Source organism: Urocitellus parryii, chromosome 3 (assembly GCF_045843805.1).
Source record: "Urocitellus parryii isolate mUroPar1 chromosome 3, mUroPar1.hap1, whole genome shotgun sequence".
Taxonomy (NCBI): domain Eukaryota; kingdom Metazoa; phylum Chordata; class Mammalia; order Rodentia; family Sciuridae; genus Urocitellus; species Urocitellus parryii.
The window spans coordinates 135,789,398-135,812,365 of record NC_135533.1 but is presented as its reverse complement, the minus strand read 5'-3'; the positions used below and the strand labels follow the sequence as shown (position 1 = coordinate 135,812,365).

Sequence of the window (22,968 nt, the reverse complement as noted above, 5' to 3'; positions counted from 1 at the left end):
GTACACTTGACTCTGATACCTAAGTACTTTACAGATGTCTTTTACAAAGCAGCTGCACAATACATGAAAACCACACTAATGGCACATAATTATCTGTAGACACTGGACTGAGACTTACGTTTTTTTTGAAGCCCCGTGGGCAGTGGCTGCCGTTCTTCAAAGTGGGGGCCTGGTAGGATGCGAAGAACCTCCTCAATACTCCGCCAGCCAGGCCTGGAAAGCAGCTGAGCCAGTCGCACACTGAGGGGGGCATAACCACTGTACACATAGGATATGTCTGTAGGATTCTGTCAAATAAATAAATAACATCTGGAGATAGAGATTCAGAGCCACTTGTATCTTTAGAGGAGCCCCAAATTACCTGATTTGAAAGCAGAAACACAACTCTCTCACCCATGCCCTGCTCCAATCCACCCCAAATGGACTTCAGTTTCGCCAGCTAGGACTTCATTTTGACTCAAATCTTGAAAATTCACTCAAAGAAACTCTGGGTATTGAAGATGAATAAGTATCATTTGATTTGCCAAAAAATTTCTTAGATGGTACCATGACACTTTAGCTAAATAATAATGCCTACAAACCTTTGAACCTAGCAATTATATTTTTAGGCATTTATCCTACAGAGGTACTTTTAGACCAGTAGAGATAAACCAAAGAAAAAAAACATATTGATTGTAACACAGTAATTGCAAAAGGCTACAAACTGCCAAAATTTCTATCTTAGGAATCTGTTAAATCACAAAATAAGGAATATCCTTAAAACCACCCTGTGGGGACTAGGGATGTAGCTCAGTGGTAGAGTGTATTCTCAGCAAAGTGCAAAGCTCTGGGTTCAATTCCCAGTACCAAACAAGTAACAAAAGCTCACTAAGTAGCAATTAAAAAGAATGACTGGTGTGATTCTGTCCTGCACATCTGTTCTCTGAGGAAACAGTCATGTATTTTCCATTCTTCTCTCCCACCTAAATGCATGCATGGAAGATTCAATGGACAAGAACATGAGCCCCTTGAGGACCCAGAACTATCTTTTCAGCTAAAGGCTGACAAAGATTATTACATTAAGGTGGATACTGATGAAAATGAGCACAGTTTCTCTTGGGGGCTTTGATATTACACCACCTGTGGACTTAAACTGGAAGTGTGGTTTGGGTCCTGTGCATATTAGGGGACAGCACTTCCTAGTTCTGTAGAAGATATTAATGCAAAAATGCAAGCAAATATAGAAGAAAGGTGGTTCTCTTCCCAAAGTGGAGAAGCCAAGTTCATCAATTACGTGAAGAATTGCTTCCAGATGATGGACTGATCAGGACGCTATTTAAGATCTCTGGCAGTAGAGGAATGTTCTTTAAGAAAATAGTTTAAATAGTTTGTTAAAATTTTCCATCTTATTTCTGCAACAGTTGATATCTGGCTGTCCTTTTATAATGCAAAGTGAGAACTTTCCCTACTGTTTGATAAATGTTATCCAGGTTCCACTGCCAAGAATGTGTTGTCCAAAATGTCTGTTTGATTTTTTAAGATGGAACTCCACCCTCTGCTTGGTTTTTAACTAACTGTATATGGAATGTTATGATAGGACATAGTAGTAGTTGTGTTCAGACATGGAAATAGTTGTGAAACAAAAATATATACATGTGAAATAAACTCAGTATTTTATTTTTTAATATTTTTTTTAGTTGTAGATGGACATAATATCTTTATTTATTTATTTATGTAGTGCTGAGGATTGAACCCAGTGCCTCGCACATACTATGCAAGTGCTCTACCACCGAGCCATAACCCCAGCCCCTAAACTCAGTATTTTGATAAAGTAAAAATAAAAAAGAATGAGAAGGAACAGGAAGGATCTCCGAAGCATCTTCATTATCTCTAGTTAAGTGATAGGTGGGTTTGGAGGGAGGAAGATAAGAATGGTAAGGAGAGCTGAACTAACAGATGATGCACACGATGCAACGCAAAAATTAAGGGTATCTATTTTCCCACTGGGGAAAAAATGAGCCAATTTTGCTATTGATGGAAAAGACTAGTTATAAGCATTTCTTAACAAAGGCAGCCCAAAAAAGTCCCCCAGAAAAAAACAAACAAAAGCCTAGAAAACAAAAACCAACCAACCAAATAAAAAAGACAATAAGAAAAAAAATTTAGAACTATTACAAAATACAACAAATGGAAGCCAGCACATGCCTGCAATCCCAGCTACTTGGGAGGCTGAGGCAGGAGGATCATTAATTCAAGGCCAGCCTTGGCAACTTAGCAAGACCCTGTCTCAAAATAAAAAATAAAAAGGACTGGGGATACAGTTCAGTGGTTCAATCACTAGTAAAAAAAATAAAAATAAAAATAAAAATAAAGTTAACAAATGTAAAGTAAAGTATACACGGGCTGGGGATGTAGTCCAGTTGGTAGAGTGCTTGCCTTGCATGTACAAGGCCCTGGGTTCGATCCCCAGTGCGCTCGTGTGTGTGCGCACACACACACATACACTCACACAAATGTATATGCTACTTTGGAGCATAAAAATGTTTGTATGTGCACAGAATCTTTCTGGAAGAGTAGATTACAATTGGTTCCAGTGGTTTTACTCTGCAGGAACTGGGTAAGCTGTGGAAGGAAACCTCCCCATCACTGTTTGCCTTACTTCCGTGTAGCTAACTGACTGATTCTTGCTGGTCATTTCCCATCAACACCTCCTGAGGTTCCCCAACCTTCTCCACAGAGCTCTGTGCCCTGGAGATGGCCTGGAGGTGCTATGTCAACACTCTCCCACACCCTATTTGTGCTTGCACAATTGCATGGGGAGGGGTGGAGGAGGGCAGCTGGAGAGTGGGCAGCAGCATGAGGTCAAGGCTTGTACCTCCCTGCCTTCTACCTGTGACACTTCTGGGGGCTGGATGTATCTCTCTACAGTTTTCATCTAGCTTTCTAGAATAACTTCTCTGCCCTTCAGGCCTCAGTTGGTGAGGACTCCCCACTGCACTGCCTACTAGTTTCTACTGGTTCACATCATTATGTTTTTAGGTACCAGGGATTGAACCCAGGGGGCTTAACCACTGAGCTACATCCCCAGTCCTTTTTATTTTTTGAGACAGGGTCTTGCTAAGTTGCTTAGGGCCTCACTAAGTTGAAGTTGGCTTTGAACTTGTGATCCTCCTGACTCAGCCTCCTGAGCCTCTGGGATTATAGGTATGTGCCACTGTGCCTGGTGCCCACATCTTTATTAATCCTCAGGCTCCCCAGTTTGATAGCATTATGTTTCCTCCTGAGATTCTGATGGACACAACACACAAATGCATTACTTTTTCAAAAAATATTAGACAGATGTGTAGATTAAGTAGCATATGTTGTCACAATAAACTATGAAACCAGTAACTGACTGCAGTTAAAGTGGAGGAGTGCATCTTACTTGTTCGTTAACATCATCCATCCAGAGGCGTAATGTTTTCCGAATTGTTGGGTAGTTGTTTCTGCCCCCTGTCTGTGGCTTTAGCAGGCCGGCCTTCTCTAGGTTGTACAAGGTCAGTATGTGCTCATAGCCATAGGTCTGCAAGAGAAATCATTTGGCCTTGATGTCAGATCAGGAAAAGGGCTTCTTCAATTTTCAAAATAGAGCACTTTGAACAAATCGATCTGATCTGTACTTCAGACAAAATAACAAGGTCCAGCAGTAACTCCTGATGAGCACAGGGGACAGGGCATGCTTGTCCATTGATATTAAGGCAGCTCATTGTTTCAAAGTAGGATTTAAATTTTTTTTTAAAAATTATATATATATATTTTAGTTGTAGGTGGACATATACCTTTATTTTTTATTTATTTTTTTGTGGTGCTGAGGATGGAACCCAGGGCCTCATACATGCTAGGCAAGTGCTTTTCTACTGACCTACAACCCTAGCCCAGGATTTAAAATTTTTAAAGTCAGAATTTATGGGCTCAACCTAAGTAAGCATCAAATAAATTATATTTATATGTGGTATATGATTAGCTCTAAAAAAGGATGAGGCAGATCTACACATTCTAATAAGAAGTTGGAGCTGGACACATTTATTTATTTTTATGTGGTGCTGAGGATTGAATCCAGTGCCTCACATATGCTAGGCAAGTGCTCTACTAATGAACCACAACCACAGCCCATGAATATATTTTTAAGGACAAAAAAGAGTTAATAATAAAATATTATGTATGGTAGGATTTTATTTCTGCCTTTAAAAAAGATATAAATAGTAGCCAAAACCTGAAAAATACTTTCTATCAGCTGAGCATGGTTCTGGCCTGAGCACTTCATATTCTTTTTTTTTTTTTTTTTTTTTTTAAAGAGAGAGTGAGAGAGGGGAGAGAGAGAGAGAGAGAATTTTTAATGTTTATTTATTTTTTTTTAGTTCTCGGCAGACACAACATTTTTGTTGGTATGTGGTGCTGAGGATCGAACCCGGGCCGCACGCATGCCAGGCGAGCGCGCTACCGCTGAGCCACATCTCCAGCCCCACTTCATATTCTTTTATGACTCAGTCATCCTCATAAACCCATAAGGTAGCTGGGCATGATGGTACACACTTATAATTCCGGCGACTCTGAAGACTGTAGCAGGAGGATCACAAGTTCCAAGCCAGCCTCAATTTAGTGAAGCCCTAAGTAACTCAGCAAGACCTGTCTCAAACAAAAAAAATCCCCCAAAACCAGGAGGTAGGTATTATCTCCATTTGAGTTACTTATTTGGTATCTGAGACTGAACCTAGAGGTGCTTAACCACTAAGCCACATCCCTAGCCCTTTTTATTTATTAATTTATTTATTTAAGTTTTGAGTCAGGGTCTATAGTCCACGTCCTGAGTGAGCTATGGAAAGGTCATTCAGGTGAATTTGGGCTGACGCATTCAATTCACACAGACACGGAAAATACCTTTGTCTGGGCATTTAGGACGGCTTCTCTATTTCCAGCCGTAAGCTCCCACAAGGTGGGCAAGAGAAAAACACAGGAGGCTGGTAAGAGAGAAGGAGCACGTCCTGAAGCTCAGCTTTTATTGGGGGAAGCTAGTCGATGGAACATTCTATCCAAAAAAGGGCAAGTGGTAGGTTTACATCAGGTGGGTGCAACTCAACTCCATTGGGTAACACCCAATCCCAGAGCTGCACCTCTCCTGGCCGAGCAGAGGTAAGTCTACATGCATTGCAGTGGGCACAGTGCCAATCTAGTACCTCTTTACTCAAGACTCAAAGATGCCGGGGCTGGGGATGTGGCTCAAGCAGTAGCGCGCTCGCCTGGCATGCGTGCGGCCCGGGTTCGATCCTCAGCACCACATACAAAGATGTTGTGTCTGCCGAAAACTAAAAAATAGATATTTAAAAATTCTCTCTCTCTCTCTCTCTAAAAAAAAAAAAAAGACTCAAAGATGTGTGCATAACTCTTGTTCAGGGCAGCCCCCAACAAGGGTCTAAGTTGCTGAGGCTGGCCTTGAACTTGTGATCCTCCTGCCTTAGTCTCCCAAGTTTCTGGGATTACCAAGCCTGCACCATCATTCCTGGCTTCATTTGAGACTTTTAAAGAACTTGCCCAAGGTCACACAGCCAGTAAAAGCAGAGCTGAGCCGGGATCCAGCCAGTATCACTCTGACATCTATGTACATAAATGCACTTTGTATACATTTGAAAATAGGAGACTGGAAGGATCCACACCAAATGGCTGATATGGGACACATCTGAGGAGGCACATGGGACTGTGTATGGGTCTGAGGGATGTTCATCTTTTGCTTCATGTATTTCTGCATCCTTGGAATCTTAATGCATATGTGTGCTTTATGTATAACTCAAAAAAAGACAAATGCAAAAAAAATTAACGAGTCCTTAATTTTAATGATAATAAATTTAAGAATGACAGGTAACAGCAAATAAATACTGCCTGAGACATTTTTGAAAAGGGGGATTTTTTAAAATAGCAGAGGAAGCAAAACAAAAACAAAAACAAAACAAGCAAAACCAAAAAATAAAAATATATACATAAATACAACAACAGTGAACTTCTTCCTTATTATAAAGTATTAGGCTTGGGCTGGAGTTGTAGCTCAGTGGCAGAGCGCTTGCCTAGCATGTGTGAGACTCTGGGTTTGAGCCTCACAAAGATAAATAAATAAAATAAAGGTACTGTGTCCATCTACAAATTTATATTTATGATTTATTTATTTAAAAAAATAAAGGAACAGTTTATTTCTGATAACAGTTCCATAACAGGGAACTGTCATCAGAAATTTGCAAAGTTATCTTCCTCCATCATGCAACTGGCTCATTGAGATGAACACTAGGCCTAAATTGCCTGGGTTTTGGCACTGGTTTTGACATTTACTAGCTGGTGACCTTGGGCCAGTTATGAAACTAGTATATCCCTTAGGGGTTTCATCCACAAACAGGGGATGATAAACTCATCGGGCTGTTGTAAGAGTAAAACAAACGTGTATTCATAAAGCTTTTCAGATAGGCCCTGGCACACAATAAATGCTCAGTAAATGCTTGCTACTGTTCTTACTATCAGATACAATAAATAACTATAGTTAATCAGAACAATTCCTCTAGGTGTTAAAAAATTTAAGATTGTTGTAGCAATATACCAAAATAGCCATTTTGTCACTTTCTTTTTGCTTTCCCCATTGACCAATAAAAGACTTTAATATATCTTACCTGGAGAATTTCTCTTTTGTAATAATCCAAGACTTTTTGTTTGAGTCCACTATTGCACACTGACTGGAGGCAGAGCAGCCTTAAGACCTTGGTCAGTGGATGCTTTTGGGCGATGCAATCCTCTATGTAATTGTTGACCTAGAAATAAAGTATATACATAGACTGCTGCTTTTAGAGACTTAAAGAACTTGATGTTTAGAATTATTTTTCTAAGTTAAAGAAAGGAGATGTGCAGGAGAAAGGCTCATTATTTTTTCTCACTTCTCAATCCTGACTGAGGTAGCTGCCTCAGCCCCTGCCACACACACTCCCAGGCACCACACAGACACATCAGTTCTCAGGTCAAATTACAGGAGCACCAGGCAGTGAAGACAGCTGTGGCCAGTCCCGATGCCTGCCCTGACAGGTCTATTTCTGTGGACAAACTCCTGAGAGATTGCCAAGTGTTTGGGACTTGTGGGACCTAGCCTATCTCAAGAAAAGCAGCAATTTAGTGTAAAATAACAGGAATATTTTTAGAAGATGGGAATTTTCACAAATTGAATAATTTATAAAATTAATAAGGCTGAATTTTGGGGGGATGGTGGTGCTGGGGATTGAACCCGGGGCCTTGTGCATGCTAGGCAAGTGCTCTACCATTGAGCTACACACTAAGCCCCTATGGCTGAATATATAAAGTCATGATATAACAAATTCTCTCGAAAAGTAAATATCTTGTTTTTGCTTTTTGCAGACTGAACCCAGGGCTTCATGCATACCTGGCAAGCCCTCTACCACTGAGCTAAATCCACAGTCCCAAAAGCAAATATCATTTTTTTTAAAGTTTTTTCTTTTTAGTTGTAGATGGACACAATACCTTTATTTTGTTTTTATTTTTATGTGGTATCGGGGATCAAACCCAGTGCCTCACACATGGTAGGCAAGTGCTCTGCCACTGAGTCACAGCCCTGGCCCCCCAAAAGCAAATTTCTTAATTTACTTATTATAGTCTTTAAAAATCTTGGATTTCAGGGACCATATCCCATTTCACCATGTACTGCACAAAGTATCTTACATAGAGTAATGCTAAGTATTTTTACCCAACAAAATCCACATTTTCACATTTTGCATTTGCTCATAAAATTATTTAGGCAAGGCACAGGTATCAAAGCAATTGTTTATTTGACTACAATCTTATGTTTGGTAAACTTTCAACTATTTGTTATAACAGTTTTATTGTCTACATACCTTGTCAGTGTCTATTCCAGACATAAACTCTTGTTCCACTGTTAATTTATCAAAGAAGTCTTCGGAAGCTAAAATATAATTACCAAATTTTCAACTCAGAAATTCAATAAATGTGAATTTGTTTAACTGGTTTGCTTTTATACACAAGGTGTGATTAAGAAACAGGACATGCAAAAAAGAAAGCAAGCACAAGTTAAATCATCAGCCAATGAGTATACTGGGGATTAAACCTGGGGCATTTTACCACTGAGCTACATCCCCACTTTTTTTTTTAATTTTGAGACAGGATCTCACTAAGTTGCTTAGGGTCTTGGTAAGTTGTTGAGGCTGGCCTCAAACTTATGATCCTCCTGCCTCAGCCTCCTGAGTCACTGGGATTACAGGAATGCATCATTAATGCATTATGAGTTAATGAAAACTCATTTCCCAAGAGCATTTCACTTTTGTCATCAGATTCAACCAATTTGATTTCCACTTCTGTTAACATAAAATCAAAGGACTGATTTTCTAATACAATGTTTAAGATTCAAAGAATACTTCATAATCGAAGGCACTAAATAGGTTGTAAAAGCTGAGTAGGAGTAGGCACTCCCACTCAGCTTTTACAACCTATTTAAAATTTTTTTTTAAGTTGTAGATGGACATAATACCTTTATTTATTTTTATACGGTGTTGAGAATCGAACCCAGGGCCTCACATGTGCTAGGCTAATGCTCTACCACTGAACCACAACCCCAGCCCCAACAACCTTATTATTATTTTTTTTTTTTTTTAGAGAGAGAGAAAGAGAGAATTTTTTTAATATTTGTTTTTTTAGTTTTCGGTGGACACAACATGTGGTGCTGAGGATCGAACCTGGGCCGCACGCATGCCAAGCGAGCGTGCTACTGCTTGAGCCACATCCCCAGCCCAACAACCCTATTTTTTAATGAACAAACTCGGATCCAGTTTAGTATAAATCTGAGCTTTTTTCAAAATACTCAACACAGGCTTTCTGTACCAATTTTGCAGAATACTCTCAAGAGAAAATAAAAAAAAAAAACCCAGAAACACCATATTGTTCTAATTAAGTAATCCTTCACAATAGGAAAAAAAATAGACTAAAAAAATTAACTGCCTATTAATATGAGAGCAATATTATGCATAAATTTGGGACAAGGGACAGGGTAGGGGGATTGAATCCAGGGCACTTTACCACTAAGCTACTTCCCCAGACCCTTTTTTTTTTTACTTTGAGATAGGGTCTTGCTAAGTTGCTGGCCTCCTGTGTGATCCTCCTGCTTCAGTCTCCCAAGTTGCTGAGATCACAGGTGTGTGCCACTGCACCTGGATGCATAAATCTTTTCTCTTATCTATATTCTAAATATTTTGTCATCACTAACTGCTAATGTGCACATTTACTTACTACTGAGAAACATAGGATGTTAAAACAGCTGACTGGGCTGGGTGTGTAGCTCAATGGTAGAGCACAAGCTTTGTATGAGCAAGGCCTTGGGTTGCATCCTCAGTGCAGAAGGAGAAAAAAACGCTGACTTTCCCAAGGAAGCCTCAGTGTGTATGGGAGTCAGCTCCAGGTGGAAGATCATGTCAAAGGATACTTACTAGTGACGTCTTTGATCAACTCTGCAATCGAGGTATGATTTGCAAGTGAGCCCCTTGCTGCCTGCATGTGGGGCAACTGGGAAACAAACTGCTTAATTTCCCCCACGGTCTTGGCGTTGTGCCTTTCCTGAAACAGACAAGAGGGCAGTGGCATCAGCAGCAAAGACATTTCGGAGGACCGCTAATTACGTTACTGCGAAACAGTGGACACATACTAGTCAGGCCAAACCCGTCCAACATCACACAGAACAGGAAAGGTAAATATATCACTGAAAGAGGCTGGGGATATAAGCTCAGTTGGTAGAGTGCTTGCCTTGCATGCACAAGGCCCTGGGTTTGATCCCGGCACTAAAAAAAAAATAAAAAAGCCATAAAAATCTAAAATAATTTGGGCTGGGGATGTGGCTCAAGTGGTAGCGCGCTTGCCTGGCATGCATGAGGCCCGGGTTCAATCCTCAGCACCACATACAAACAAAGATGTTGTGTCCACCGAAAACTAAAAAAAAAAAAAAAAAAAAAAACTCTCTAAAAAAAAATTTTTAAAAATATTAAAAAGGGGCTGGGGACGTGGCTCAAGCGGTAGCACACTCGCCTGGCATGCATGCGGCCCGGGTTCGATCCTCAGCACTACATACAAAGATGTTGTGTACGCCAATAACTAAAAAAAAAATAAATATTATAAAAAATTCTCTCTCAAAAAAAAAATTAAAAAAATATCACTGAAAGAGTTCATGGAGCCTCTTAACCACATTAGCACTTCTTTATTATTATTATTTTTTAGTTATAGATGGACACGATATCTTTATTTTATTTATTTTTATGTGGTGCTGAGAATTGAACCCAGTGCCTCACATGTCCGAGGTGGGCGCTCTGCCACTGTGCCACAGCCCCAGCCCCAGCACTTCTTTTTTTTTTTAATATTTATTTCTTAGTTGTAGTTGGACATAATACCTTTATTTGATTGTATGTAGTACTGAGGATCGAACCCAGGACCCCGCGCCTGCCAGACAAGCACGCTACCACTGAGCCACAACACTAGCCCCCAGCACTTCTTTTTGAACAACAAAAATATTTCTTTGTTAGTTGTAGTTGGACACAATACCTTTATTTCACTTATTTATTTTTATGTGGTGCTGAGGATCGAACCCAGGGCCTCACACATGTGAGGTGAGTGCTCTACCACTCTACCAGCCTATCACTTCTTTTTAAATAAATAATTATTTTTTGATACTTCGATTAAACTAGAGGCGTTCTACCACTGGAGCTACCCCAGTCCTTTTTAAGTTTTTATTTTGAGTCAGCTAGACAAGCTAAGTTGCTTATGGTCTCGCTAAGATCCTGAGGCTGGTCTCCAACTTTCCAATCCTCCTGCCTCAGCCTCTGGAGTTGCTTGTGCCACTGAGCTTTGCACATTAGCACTTTTTTTTTAATAGAGAAAGTGCCTACAATTCTCTTTTCCTGTGTATCATTTCATACGTTTCGACAGTATTTTGTGGGCATTCAAGTATTAGTGGACAATATTTGGTAAACCACACAAATTTCTGAGTAAAAAACTAAGATGAAAAAAATCAGGTTTTGCGTAGAGGAGGCTATAAACAGTAAACTGTTTCCTCCCTGATAGAAACAAACCCAGTCCTTCTCTGAATGTCAATCTTGAGTATAACAAAATGAACCTGGTTTAGTGATGAGACTTGTTTTTCAAGACAAAATTTGGTAATTTCAACTAAAAGTATCCTCAGAAATATAAAAATTAATTAATGAATATAATTCCTAAGACAGAAAAAATTTAGAACTACTCAGTGAAAAAATTTTCTAAAACTTTTCTAATTTATATCTTCTAAGTCTAAATATTCAGAGTTTATCAGCTTACTGATTCCCATGTTTCAAAAAGGAGCTTTAACAAGAAGAAACCAGTTGATGGGCAAGAGGAGGCAGGAAGTGATAATGAGGCTCTAGGCTGCCAGGGACTTTAGTCTCATTATCACCCACCACACATGCAGGGTTCCCCTGCCACTGTCACAGTGGCTAGACCTGCAGTTTTCATCATGAACTGCAAGTTCTATCACAAAAGAGCTTTTATTTTTAGTACAGCTGGCTTCCTCTTAAGTAGGAAATAATTTAAAGGAAGTTATTGAAAATGTTTACACAGAAAACTTATAAACTACAAATGTGTGCCCTATGTCCTCTACAAAAGGAGAAAAACCTAACAGGTCCTCTTTTGTCATGGGTCCGAGAAAAAGTCTGAAAAGAAAGAAATCCCTGGGTCCTCAGGGACCTGCAATTACTCAGGGTAGGAAAGTGCGGCTAGCTATTTGTGGCTGTGTGGTTGGAGTTCTTATTCTCCTGCAGGTGGGCCCCCTAGCAATGGAAGGTAGCAGGATGACAATCAAAGCTCGTCTCACCTCGAAGGCAGCAGAGATGATCTTTGCCTTCTTGCTGAGCACAGAGCCCACCGCATTGAAATTCTTATCTCGGATCTCAGCATAGAGCTCCTCTGCAGAATTCAGCTGCAGCTTCTTTGCTTCTGTGGGGAGGTCCTTCCCACCATCACCCTGCTTCTTAGGTGCAAATTTCTCTGGGGGTAATTTCACATAACCTGAATGACAATGGGAGGAAATGAGCACCTATGTGTAATTACTGGAAGAAGCAACAATCAAGTACCCAGGCATAAAAGGGAATTTCCAGTTCAATAGAGAATGGAAGATAGCTTAACAAGACAGTGACACATAGCTCTGGGTTTTTATATCCCGTGATACAAGTACAGGAAAGAGTGACTCTTGATGGGCATAGTGGTGTACACTGGTAATCCCAGCAGCTCAGGAGGCTGAGGCAGGAGAATTTTAAGTTTAAACCCAGCCTCAGCAACTTGGCGAGACCCTATCTCAAAATAAAAAAATAAAAAGGGCTGGGTGTGGCTCAGTGGTTAAGCACTCCTGGATTCAATCCCTGGTACTAAAAAAAAAAAAAAAAAAGTAATAGTGACTCTTTAGCATTGATACCATGGTTCCATTTTTTTTTTGGGCCACCTATATATAAGCTACCATAGCAGTGTCCAGTTCCTAAACTTCTTGAGGAATTAGGTCCCTTTTCCTCTTCTAAGTTAGGTGTGATTCAGTGGTACAGGAATTGCCTAACATGAGTGAGGCCCTAGGTTTGATGCCTAGCACCATAAAAAAAAACAAGGATCTGCCCAATGTCTTCTATGGTTTTCAAACTGTAAGTGATGTCCCGTTAGGTGCCATGAAATCAAGCCACTGGGTGGCGAGAAATATTAAAAAACAGAAGAAAACAAAACAGCAACAAACAAAAGAGGAAATACCAGAGTGTATCACATGAACTAAGGGCAGGTGGGTTTTTATTATTAATAAAACTTCTGCTTTTGTTTTATACATACATATATGCATGTGTGATATAAAATATATTTCTTACTGTGGGGTGCAGATCAAAAATAGTTTGAAAGCCACTCCAGAACAAGGGTCAGAAACTATGGCATGAGGGCCAAATTCTGCCCAATTCCTTTTTTTTTTTTTTGGTACCAGTGATTGAATTCAGGGGTGCTTAATAATTGTGCTACATCCCTAAGCCTTTTTCAAATTTTGATACAGGGTCTAAGTTGCTTAGAGTCTCACTAAGTTGCTGAGGCTGGCTTTGAACTCGAAATCTTCCTGCCTCAGCCTCCCCAATTGCTGGGATTACAGGCATGTGCCATTGCATATTTTTACTTTCTGTTTTTGAAAATAAAGTTTTATTGGCACATTGCCACACCCATTCCATATGTAGTATGCATAACAACCCCTCCCCGATCTTCCTCCTCTTCTTTTTGCAGTACTAGGTATCAAACCCGGGGCACGTTACCACTGAGTTACATGCATAGCCCCCTCCCTTTTTTTTTTTTTCCCTAAATTTTGAGACAGGGTCTCATTAAATTGCCCAGGCTATCCTTGAGCATGTGCCTCAGCCTCTCAAGTAGCTGGTTTTAATAGGTGTGTACCACCATACCTAGCTTTTCTACTGTTTTTCCAGTTTCCCTAATCAATGTTTAACTTGTTAAAAAAAAAAAAAAAAAAGCTACAAAGAGGCCGTGAATTAGCTGGATGTGGTGGCACACACCTATCATTCCAGAAATTTGACAGGCTGAAGCAGGAGGACCACAAGTTCAAAGCTAGCCTTAGCAAGTCCCTAAGCAACTTATCAAGACCCTGTTTCAGGGCTGGGGATGTGGCTCAAGCGGTAGCGCGCTCGCCTGGCATGCATGCGGCCCGGGTTCGATCCTCATCACCACATACCAACAAGGATGTTGTGTCCACAGAGAACTAAAAAATAAATATTAAAAAAAAAAAAAAGACCCTGTTTCAAAATAAAAAAGATACAAAAGCGTTGCAGATGTAGCTCAGGGGTTAACTACTCCTGGGTTCAATCCCAGGTACCATAAAAAACAAAAACAAAAGAAAAAACAAAGAGGTTGTGAGTTTACACATATGCTTTATTTTCTTGGAAAATCCCTGCTGACCTTTCACCTTGTTTACACAACCATCTCCTGCAGCCCTTATAGGTCACCCCTTCCCATCCCAAACTCTCTGGGGTGGGGAGTGGTGCACACCTGTAATCCCAGCTACTTGGGAGGCTGAGGCAGAAGGATTGTTAAATCTGAGGCCAGCTTCAGCAACTTAGCAAAACCCTGTCTGGCACTTTTTTTTTTTTTTCTTTTTTGGCAGGTGTTGAGGATCAAACCCAAGGCCTTATGCATGCTAGGCAAGCACTCTACTACTGAGCTACATCCCCAGCCCAAGACCCTAAAGCCTCAGAAATAAAAGGAGCTGGGGATATAGTTCAGTGGTAGAGCATCCTGGATTCAATCCCCAGTGCAAAATAATAATAATAATAATGATAATAATAAATTAATTAATTACAATCTCTCAGATTTTAAATGCTGACAGAAACAAAGAAGTATCACATGGGCCAAAATCAACCAAATAAAACATGTTTGTGACCTCTAACCTAATAACCTGCTATGCCCCAAACCTAGCAGGCCGTCCGATCTTCCAACTTGTGACCCTAACCTTCTGTATCAGCCTTGTTCCTGAGGATTTCCCCATCTGTGCTCTCTCCTTTTACGAGCTTGCTGTCACACCACGGGCAGCATTCAGCATGCTGCTCATCCCTCCCCAGAGCCTCCGCCTGAACTCTACCCTTCTTTCCAACCCAGCACAGCCACCTCTTCACAAGCTCTCCAGAACTATCGCCAGCCATGAGGCATGGTCTGGTTATTCCTCCTCCAGTTATTTTCTTCTTTTTGGATGCTCTTATTTGGTCATTTTATGTATACTATTTATATAGATAGATATACATATAAACTACATATTATACACACATATATAAAATTTATAATTGGCTATGTAGTTACACATGTTCCACATTTATTATTTTATAAAGTTCTCAACCATTTGGATTATTCAGGAAATTCTAGAAAAGAAATGGAAATACAAATTTTTTTGTAAACCTCCTTGATCTCTTTTTTTGGAATGATTCCTCAAGGGACGTTAAAGCTTTGGATTTTCTTGAGTCAAGAGTGAAAGTCTTATGAGTTGCCAAACTGCCGCAAAAAAGGTTTATGCTAATCTACACTTTGAAATCACCATTAGAAACTGGATCTTTAAGTTCACATAATGCTTAAGTATGCCACGTAAGAATGGTAGCCTCCACAAAAAGGGTATTTTTATCATATTACCTATTAATAAAAATAGATGTCACTTACTGTTCTGAATGCCATAGATTTCATCAATGAGTCCTTCATATGTAAGTTGAGTGGCAAGAGGTGTTAATAAATCCACATTTCGATCAAGCAATAAGAGGTTGTCAAAAACAGGAAATATTGAATTTTGGCTTCCTGTAAACTCTCTCTTCATCCTGATCATCATATTGGCAACTTGCTGGAAATAAAACACTGGATCAGGTGGCGCCTTCCAGAACTAGCAGATTCAAAACTTCAGCTAAAAACAGATCATCAAAATAGGAAAAAAACTGCAAGAGTGAGACTGATTAAGAAATAAGCACTCTCTCTGCTTCCTGGTCACCATGATGTGAGCTGCTTCCCTCTGCCACACACGCCCCCATGATGTTCAGCCTATCTCAAGCCCCAAGAAATGGAGCCAGACTTCTATAGACTAGGACCTCTGAAAACACATGGCTGTGACCTTCAGCGCTCTAACTTCACGTGTAGAATTCGGGGCTATAACATAGAAGAAAAACAGCAAGTGTCCATGGTTCAGAAGAAAGAAAATGATTTCAGCCAAAAAAAAAAAAAAAAAAGAAAGAAAGAAAGAAAGAAGCAGCTATTGGGCTGGGGCTGAGGTTTAGTGGCAGAGCACCTGCCTGGCATGTGTGAGGCACTGAGTTTGATCCTCAGCACCACATAAAAATAAATAAATAAAGATATTTAAAAAAAAAAAAAAGAAAAGAAATAAGCAGATATCAAAAAGCATTTGCTATTGGCCACCACTTACAGCCAACAGCAGCCACCAATTCCCAGTAAGGCAGAAAATCAGTTACACTGTGCTTGCTATTTGAGGTTCTACAAAGTCACTGAAGCCACTGAATTTGGCTAGCTAACCCTGACCCACAGCTCCTACGGAAATACAATGGGGTACCTGTGGGCCACTGCACAACTGCTGTCAACTGATCAACACGACATGGTTCCACGTGTGTTTCTGTTTAAAGACTCTGACTTTATATTTATGTATCATTCACAGCCAACAGCTCTCTCACTGGCCTGAATGAAGCTTCTCTAACACACTGATTTCTCCACAAGGCACATCGCAGGTTTTCTGTGCTCAGGAATACTAGGTAGCACTTCAGCACTATACTTGAGGGCCTACTTCAAACAGCAAAATCATCAACGAAAACTATAAAGAGCAGAAAAACAGGACACTAACAGTACTCATGGTACTTTGTGGACATGCACAGAGAAGTGAGAAATTTGTCATGCACTGAACACACTGCTGGCTGAGGTTGAACAAGATGACGCTCTGCCTTCTTGTTTCCACTCTTGGGCTATTGTAGCTTCTCTGTGCATGTCCACAAAGTACCATGAGTGCTAACTTGAGGGTCACGCCCAAATTATAGGGAGGAGGAAAAGTCCAAACACAGAATTTGTGAGTTATGGAGCCTGGCAGTACTTGTGAGGAGTCTCCCCTTCCTCCCCAACTTTGGGTGCCAGGGGCCCCCCTTCACCACCAGAAAACAGCTGGTTCTCACCCGAGCACACTCTCCTTTCCCAAAGATCTGGGGGATTGTTCCATACAGAGCTTGCAGGGTCATCAGTCCCTTCGCAGCATGATACAGGCTTGTCTGGTCACCCTCTAGGTAGCACTCCTATGGGGAAGAAAGGCCAGTTACTATGAATCAGTCTTTTCCCAGGAGCCAGCCAGGTGCCTGCCTCTGTTCCAGTGTTAGGGTTCAGCAAGGGACAATAAAACCAGTTCCAGGGCTGGGGCTGGGGCTCAGCAGTACAGCAGTTTGCCTCACACTTGTGAGGCACTGGGTTCGATCTTCAGGACCTCATAAAAATAAACAAAGATATTTGTCTACCTACAACCAAAAAAACAAAACAAAACAAAAAACAAACCCATTTCCATATATTGCATGCTCTTCCAGTGTTCCAGCCAGCATTGCAAAGCTGCCATGTGGCAGCCTTGTCCCTGAGGCCAGCAGCCCTCCGGAAGGGGGCACCTATGGAGCAGCTTTCTCAGGCACAGGTGCGGCTCCTGGAAGAGAGGTGTGAGCCCTGCCTGCAGCTCTTCTTTGTTGATCAGCTCTTCTAATAAGAGACTAATGAGTAAGGATGTGCCTGGGGGACGAGTTCCCTCCCTCACTAGTGAATGTCAACTCCAGTAGGACGTTCGGAGAGGGCCCCACGTTCTATGGGAATCACCCTCAAAATCATACATGAAATGCAAGAGAATTCTATGCTGCTTTTACAAAGGATGGGACAGATTTTCACATTCATTAACCTCCATATCTTGACATATAAAAAGAGTGAGCTGAAAGACCTTGAGTATGATCTCACAGAAAATGTTTTACTTTATCAAAGACATAAAGTATGCTTTGTAGAGCATGCAAAACATGACATACATATGTGTGTACATATGAAGTATGCAAAATATGTACACATACTTTCCGTATATATCATTCATGAATAGACATGCATGTACAATATATATTTTGCATTGAGAAAAGCACCCCCTTCCCAAATACACACGAAACCATCTTTGGGAAGTGGGGGAAGTGATCAGTTTCTCAAAAGAAAATAACAGCCATCTTTTGCAAATTGTCAGTAAATAAACAGAAAATCCTTTCTTGGCCCAGGTTTTGTCATGCCAGAGCAAATTTTTCCTGGCTGTTCCCAATTCCCATTAATTACATGAATGTGAATGAATTACTACAGGTTAACTATCACAGACATATGCTAAAGCACACACAGCAGAATGCTGTTTCTGGAATCTAAGTGAGGGGGTATATGAGCATTCAGTGAACAATTCAACTATTCTGTATATCTAAATTTTTTCCTGTAACACATAGGTTATAGAAAAAACGTCCCATCACTGGATGAGATTCAGTGTTAAGTATACCTAAGGGAACATAGTAAAAAAGAACCCAGAAGCTTTCCTGGTATAAAATTATTCTCTGCCCTAACTGAACCCTTTAAGGGTCATAACCACCAGGGCAACATATAGGGGAAAAAACATTTCAAAGAATTCTATGTATTGCATATATGGTTCTCAAGGGTTCTAAGTTCAAGACCAGCAGAAGTAGCAACAGCAGCAGAAAACCATAAATTGAAGATGGAAATGTGGATAAATGTGATTACATTAAAAATATAGCAAAACCCAGCCTGATACAGGCTTGTCTGGTCACCCTCTAGGTAGCACTTCTGTGGGGAAGAAAGACCAGTTACTATGGGTCAGTCTTTTCCCAGGGGCCAGCCAGGTGCCTGCCTCTGTTCCAGTGTAGGGTTCAGCAAGGGACAATAAAACCAGTTCCAGGGCTGGGGCTGGGGCTCAGCGGTACAGCAGTTTGCCTCACACTTGTGAGGCACTGGGTTCGATCTTCAGGACCGCATAAAAATAAATAAACAAAGTAAAGATATTTGTCTACCTACAACCAAAAAAACAAAACAAAACAAAAAACAAACCCATTTCCATATATTGCATGCTCTATAAACAAAGTCGAAAGACAAATAGCAGCCAGGTGGCTCATGCCTGTAATTCCAGCTATTTAGGAGGCTGAGGCAGGAGGACTAAAAGTTTGAAGCCAGCCTGGGTGACTTATCAAGACCCTGTATCAAGGGCTGGGGCTGTAGCTTAGTGGTAGAGTGCTTGCCTACCCACTGGATTTGATCCTCAGCACTACATATAAATAAATAAAATAAAAGTATTAAAAAATACAACAACAAAAAAATAAGAGACCCAGAATAGCTAAAGCAATCCTTAGCAAGAAGAGTGGAGCAGGTGGCATCACTATACCAGACCTTAAACTATACTACAGAGCAACAGTAACAAAAACAGCATGTTATTGGCACCAAAATAGACTTATAGACCAATGGTACAGAGTAGAGGATACAGAGACAAACCCACACAAATATAGTTATCTCATTTTAGACAAAGGCACCAAAAATATATATTGGAGAAAGGATAGCCTCTTCAACAAATGGTGCTGGGAAAACTGGAAATCCACATGCAACAAAATGAAATTAAGCCCATATCTCTCATCATGCACAAAACTCAACTCAAAGTGGGTGGAATTAAACCAGAGACCCTGTGCCTAATAGAAGAAAAAGTAGGCCCAAATCTTCATCGTGTCGGATTAGGTCCCAACTTTCTTAATGAGACTCCTAAAGCACAAGAAATAAAATCAAGAATCAATAAATGGAATGGATTCAAACTAAAGAGCTTCTTCTCAGCAAAAGAAACAATCAGTGAGGTGAATAAAGAGCCTACAAAATGGGAGCAAATTTTTACCACACGCACATCAGAGCACTCATCTCTAGAATATATAAAGAACTCAAAAATCTTAACACCAAAAAAATAAATAACCCAATCAATAAATGGGCCAATGAACTGAACAGACACTTCTCAGAAGATGATATACAATCAATCAACAAATATATAAAAAAATGTTCGACATCTCTAGCAATTAGAGAAATGCAAATAAAAACTACTCTAAGATTTCATCTCACTCCAGTTAGAATAGCAGCTATTAAGAATACAAACGGGCTGGGGTTGTTGCTCAGTGGTAGAGTGCTCACCTAGCATGTGAGATGCCCTGGGTTGGATCCTCAGCACCACATAAAAACAAATAAACAAAATAAAGGTATTGTGTCCAACTACAACTGAAAAATAAATATTAAAAAAAAAGAATACAAACAACAATAAGTGTTGGCAAGGATGTGAGGAGAAAGGCACACTCATACATTGCTGGTGGGACTGCAAATTGGAAAGCAATATGGAGATTCCTTGGAAAACTTGGAAAGAAACCACCATTTGACCCAGCTATCTCACTCCTCGGTTTATACTCAAAGGACTTAAAAACAGCATACTATAGTAATGCAGCCACATCAATGTTTACAGCAGCTCAATTCATAATAGCTAAATTGTGGAACCAATCTAGATGCCCTTCAGTAGATGAATGTATAAAGAAACTGTCGTATATATACACAATGAAATATTACTCAGCATTAAAAGACAATAAAATCATGGCATTTGCAGATAAATGGATGGAGTTGGAGAATATTATGCTAAGTGAAGTTAGCCAACCCCCAAAAAACAAATGCCGCGTGTTTTCTCTGATTTGAGGATGCAGATCCATAATGGGGATGGTGGGGGAAGCATGGGAGGAATGGAGGAACTTTAGATAGGGCAAAGGGGAGGGAGGGAAAGAGAGGGGATAGGAGAGATGGTGGAATGAGATGGACATCATTACCCCAAGTACGGGTATGAAGACATGTATGTGACTCTATCCACTTTGTGTACAACCAGAGACATGAAAAGTTGTGCTCTATATGTGTACTATGAATTGAAATGCATTCTGCTGTCATACAAAACAAATTCGAATAAATAAATAATTTTTAAAAAATGGTTTAAAAAAAAGACCCTGTATCAAAATATAATTTTTTAAAAAAATGGGCTGGGGATGTAGCTCAGTGGTAAAGTGCTTAGCAACCAGGTACAAGGCCCTGGATGGGATCTCCAATACCTCAAGGGGAAAAAAAAAAAAAAAGAAAGACAAAATGGCAAGGGCAGAAGACATCCTGGATGGCCTACAGAGCAAGAGCTCCCCATGCACAAGGCATCCTAATAGTGTTAGATGCTTCAAAAGTGGACTGGCTCAATAAATCATGGTACATTCAAATAATGGAACACAATACAGCTTCAACTACAAACACAGCAGCACTTTCATAAATGGTAGAAAATGACTCCCAAATGTCTTATTAAAAGCAATATATCAAGGGCTGGGGCTGGTGCTCAGTGATAGCACACTTGCCTGACATGTGTGAGGCACTGGGTTTGATTCTCAGCATCACATCTAAATAAATAAGATAAAGGTCTATCAACAACAAAAAAATATTAAAAAAGTAAGATATCAAAATGTGTATGTGTGTATATACAACCATGTGTTTAAAAATGAGAATACTATACATGCTGTGAGCTGCAGCTGCATAAAGCACCTAGAGAAAAAAAGAGTTAAACACACACCAAAACACATCCCGGTGTGATGGCACACACCCTTAATCTTAATGATTCAGGAGTCCGAGGCAAAGTATTACAACTTCAAGGCCAGCCTTACCAACTCAGCAAGATGCTAAGTAACTTTGCAAAACCCTGTCCAAAAATAAAAAAGGGCTGGGGATGTGGCTCAGTGGTTAAGTAACCCTGGGTTCAATCTTTGGTACCCTCCCCCCCAAAAAAAAGAAAAAGAAAAAAAAAAAAAGAAAATACACACATACATACACACACAAAGAAAGAGTTAGGAATAGGGATTATTTCTGGAAACAACTGGGCAGTCTGAGAACTGGGGTGGAGAGTGGCTTACTCTTCACCCTATGACCTTTCTGACTCAAAGAAATTCTACCATGAGCATGGATTATGTTCACAAAACATTTTCAAATTATTTTTTAAAAGATAAAGTAATATTCTTATGAGAGAATGTGTTTATTGGAAGAAAAGTGGCAAATAAATACATAAAACACACTGGAAAAAAGACTTGCAGAACCAGAGAGAAAAGATATGTATATTTACTGATAAACCTATGCTAGAAAATAATCAGTGGGCACCAGCAGTGCTGGGCCAGTGGCTGTCCACCTGAAAGAAAACACGCCAACACCATCCACCACACAGCACACACACAAACCCAAGTCAGATTCAAGACCTGTGAAGAGGAGAACTCAAAACTTTTAAAAGAAAATGAAAGATTTTCTGTGTTTTCAGAGTAAAGGATTTATTCAGATTCAAAAAGAGCAAAGCAAAGCAAAAAAAAAAAAAAAAAAAAGTGAGAGATTTAAGTGCTTTGGTTGAAGAACTCATATACTTCCTCATTTCAAACTTACGGCAAAGCCATAGTAATCAAGACTGTGTTGCAGGCAGGAAGACAGACAGATCAACCAAAGGACCAGAATTGAGAGACCAGAAATAAGCACACTCTTATACTTATGGACAACTGAGTTTTTGCAAAGGTAACAAGACAATTCAAAGAAGAAAACAAAGTCTTTTCAACAAATAGTGTTGGAACAAATGGATATCCCCATGTTAAAAAAAAAAAAAAAAGTTAGACCCCTCTCTCTTACATTATACACAAAATTAATTTAAAATGGGTCAAAGATCTACATGTAAAAAGTAAAGCTATAAAACACTTAGAAGGAAACACTGGTATGAATCTTTGGGTTAGGCAACAGTTTCATGAATTTGATACCAAAAGCACAAGTAAAAGAAGAAAAAAAGAAATTGGATTTTATCAAAATTAAAAATATTTGTGCATTAAAGGATCCCACTTTCACTAAGAAAGTGAAAAGAAGCCACAAAATGGAGGAAAATATTTGAAAATCCTGTATCTGATAAGAGATTTGTATCTAGAATACAATAAGAATTCTTGCTAGGTGCAATGGCACACATATTACTTCCTGTGTCTCAGAAGGTTGAGGCAAGAGGATCATAAGTTCAAGGTCAGTCTCAGTAACTCAGCAAGACCCTGTCTCAAAAAAGTAAAAATGGCTGGGGATGTAGTTCAGTGGTAGAACACCCTTTGTACAGAGGTAGATCCCCGCCCCCCCCAAAAAAAATTCTTATAACTTTGTGTTAAAAACAGATAAATAACACAAAGTGAGCAAGTGACATAAAAAGACATTTCTCCAATAGATGACATATAAATGTCCAATAAGCATATGAAAAGATAATCGACATCATTTGTCATCACAGAAATGCAA

The 22,968-nt window shown here is 39.9% G+C and overlaps 1 protein-coding gene across 1 annotated transcript in view; it reads right to left on the bottom strand.

Moving 5' to 3' along the window:
* Vps33a (VPS33A core subunit of CORVET and HOPS complexes) overlaps positions 1-22,968 on the bottom strand; it is a 32,090-nt gene that overhangs the window by 4,009 nt on the left and 5,113 nt on the right. Inside the window, exons 5-12 of the mRNA XM_026402975.2 lie at positions 16,749-16,865; positions 15,250-15,424; positions 11,897-12,090; positions 9,495-9,621; positions 7,893-7,960; positions 6,666-6,803; positions 3,404-3,541; positions 119-287 (exon numbers count right to left, since the gene is read on the bottom strand). Of these exons, the coding sequence (XP_026258760.1) occupies positions 119-287; positions 3,404-3,541; positions 6,666-6,803; positions 7,893-7,960; positions 9,495-9,621; positions 11,897-12,090; positions 15,250-15,424; positions 16,749-16,865 (1,126 nt within the window). The remainder of the gene's footprint in view (positions 1-118; positions 288-3,403; positions 3,542-6,665; positions 6,804-7,892; positions 7,961-9,494; positions 9,622-11,896; positions 12,091-15,249; positions 15,425-16,748; positions 16,866-22,968) is intronic.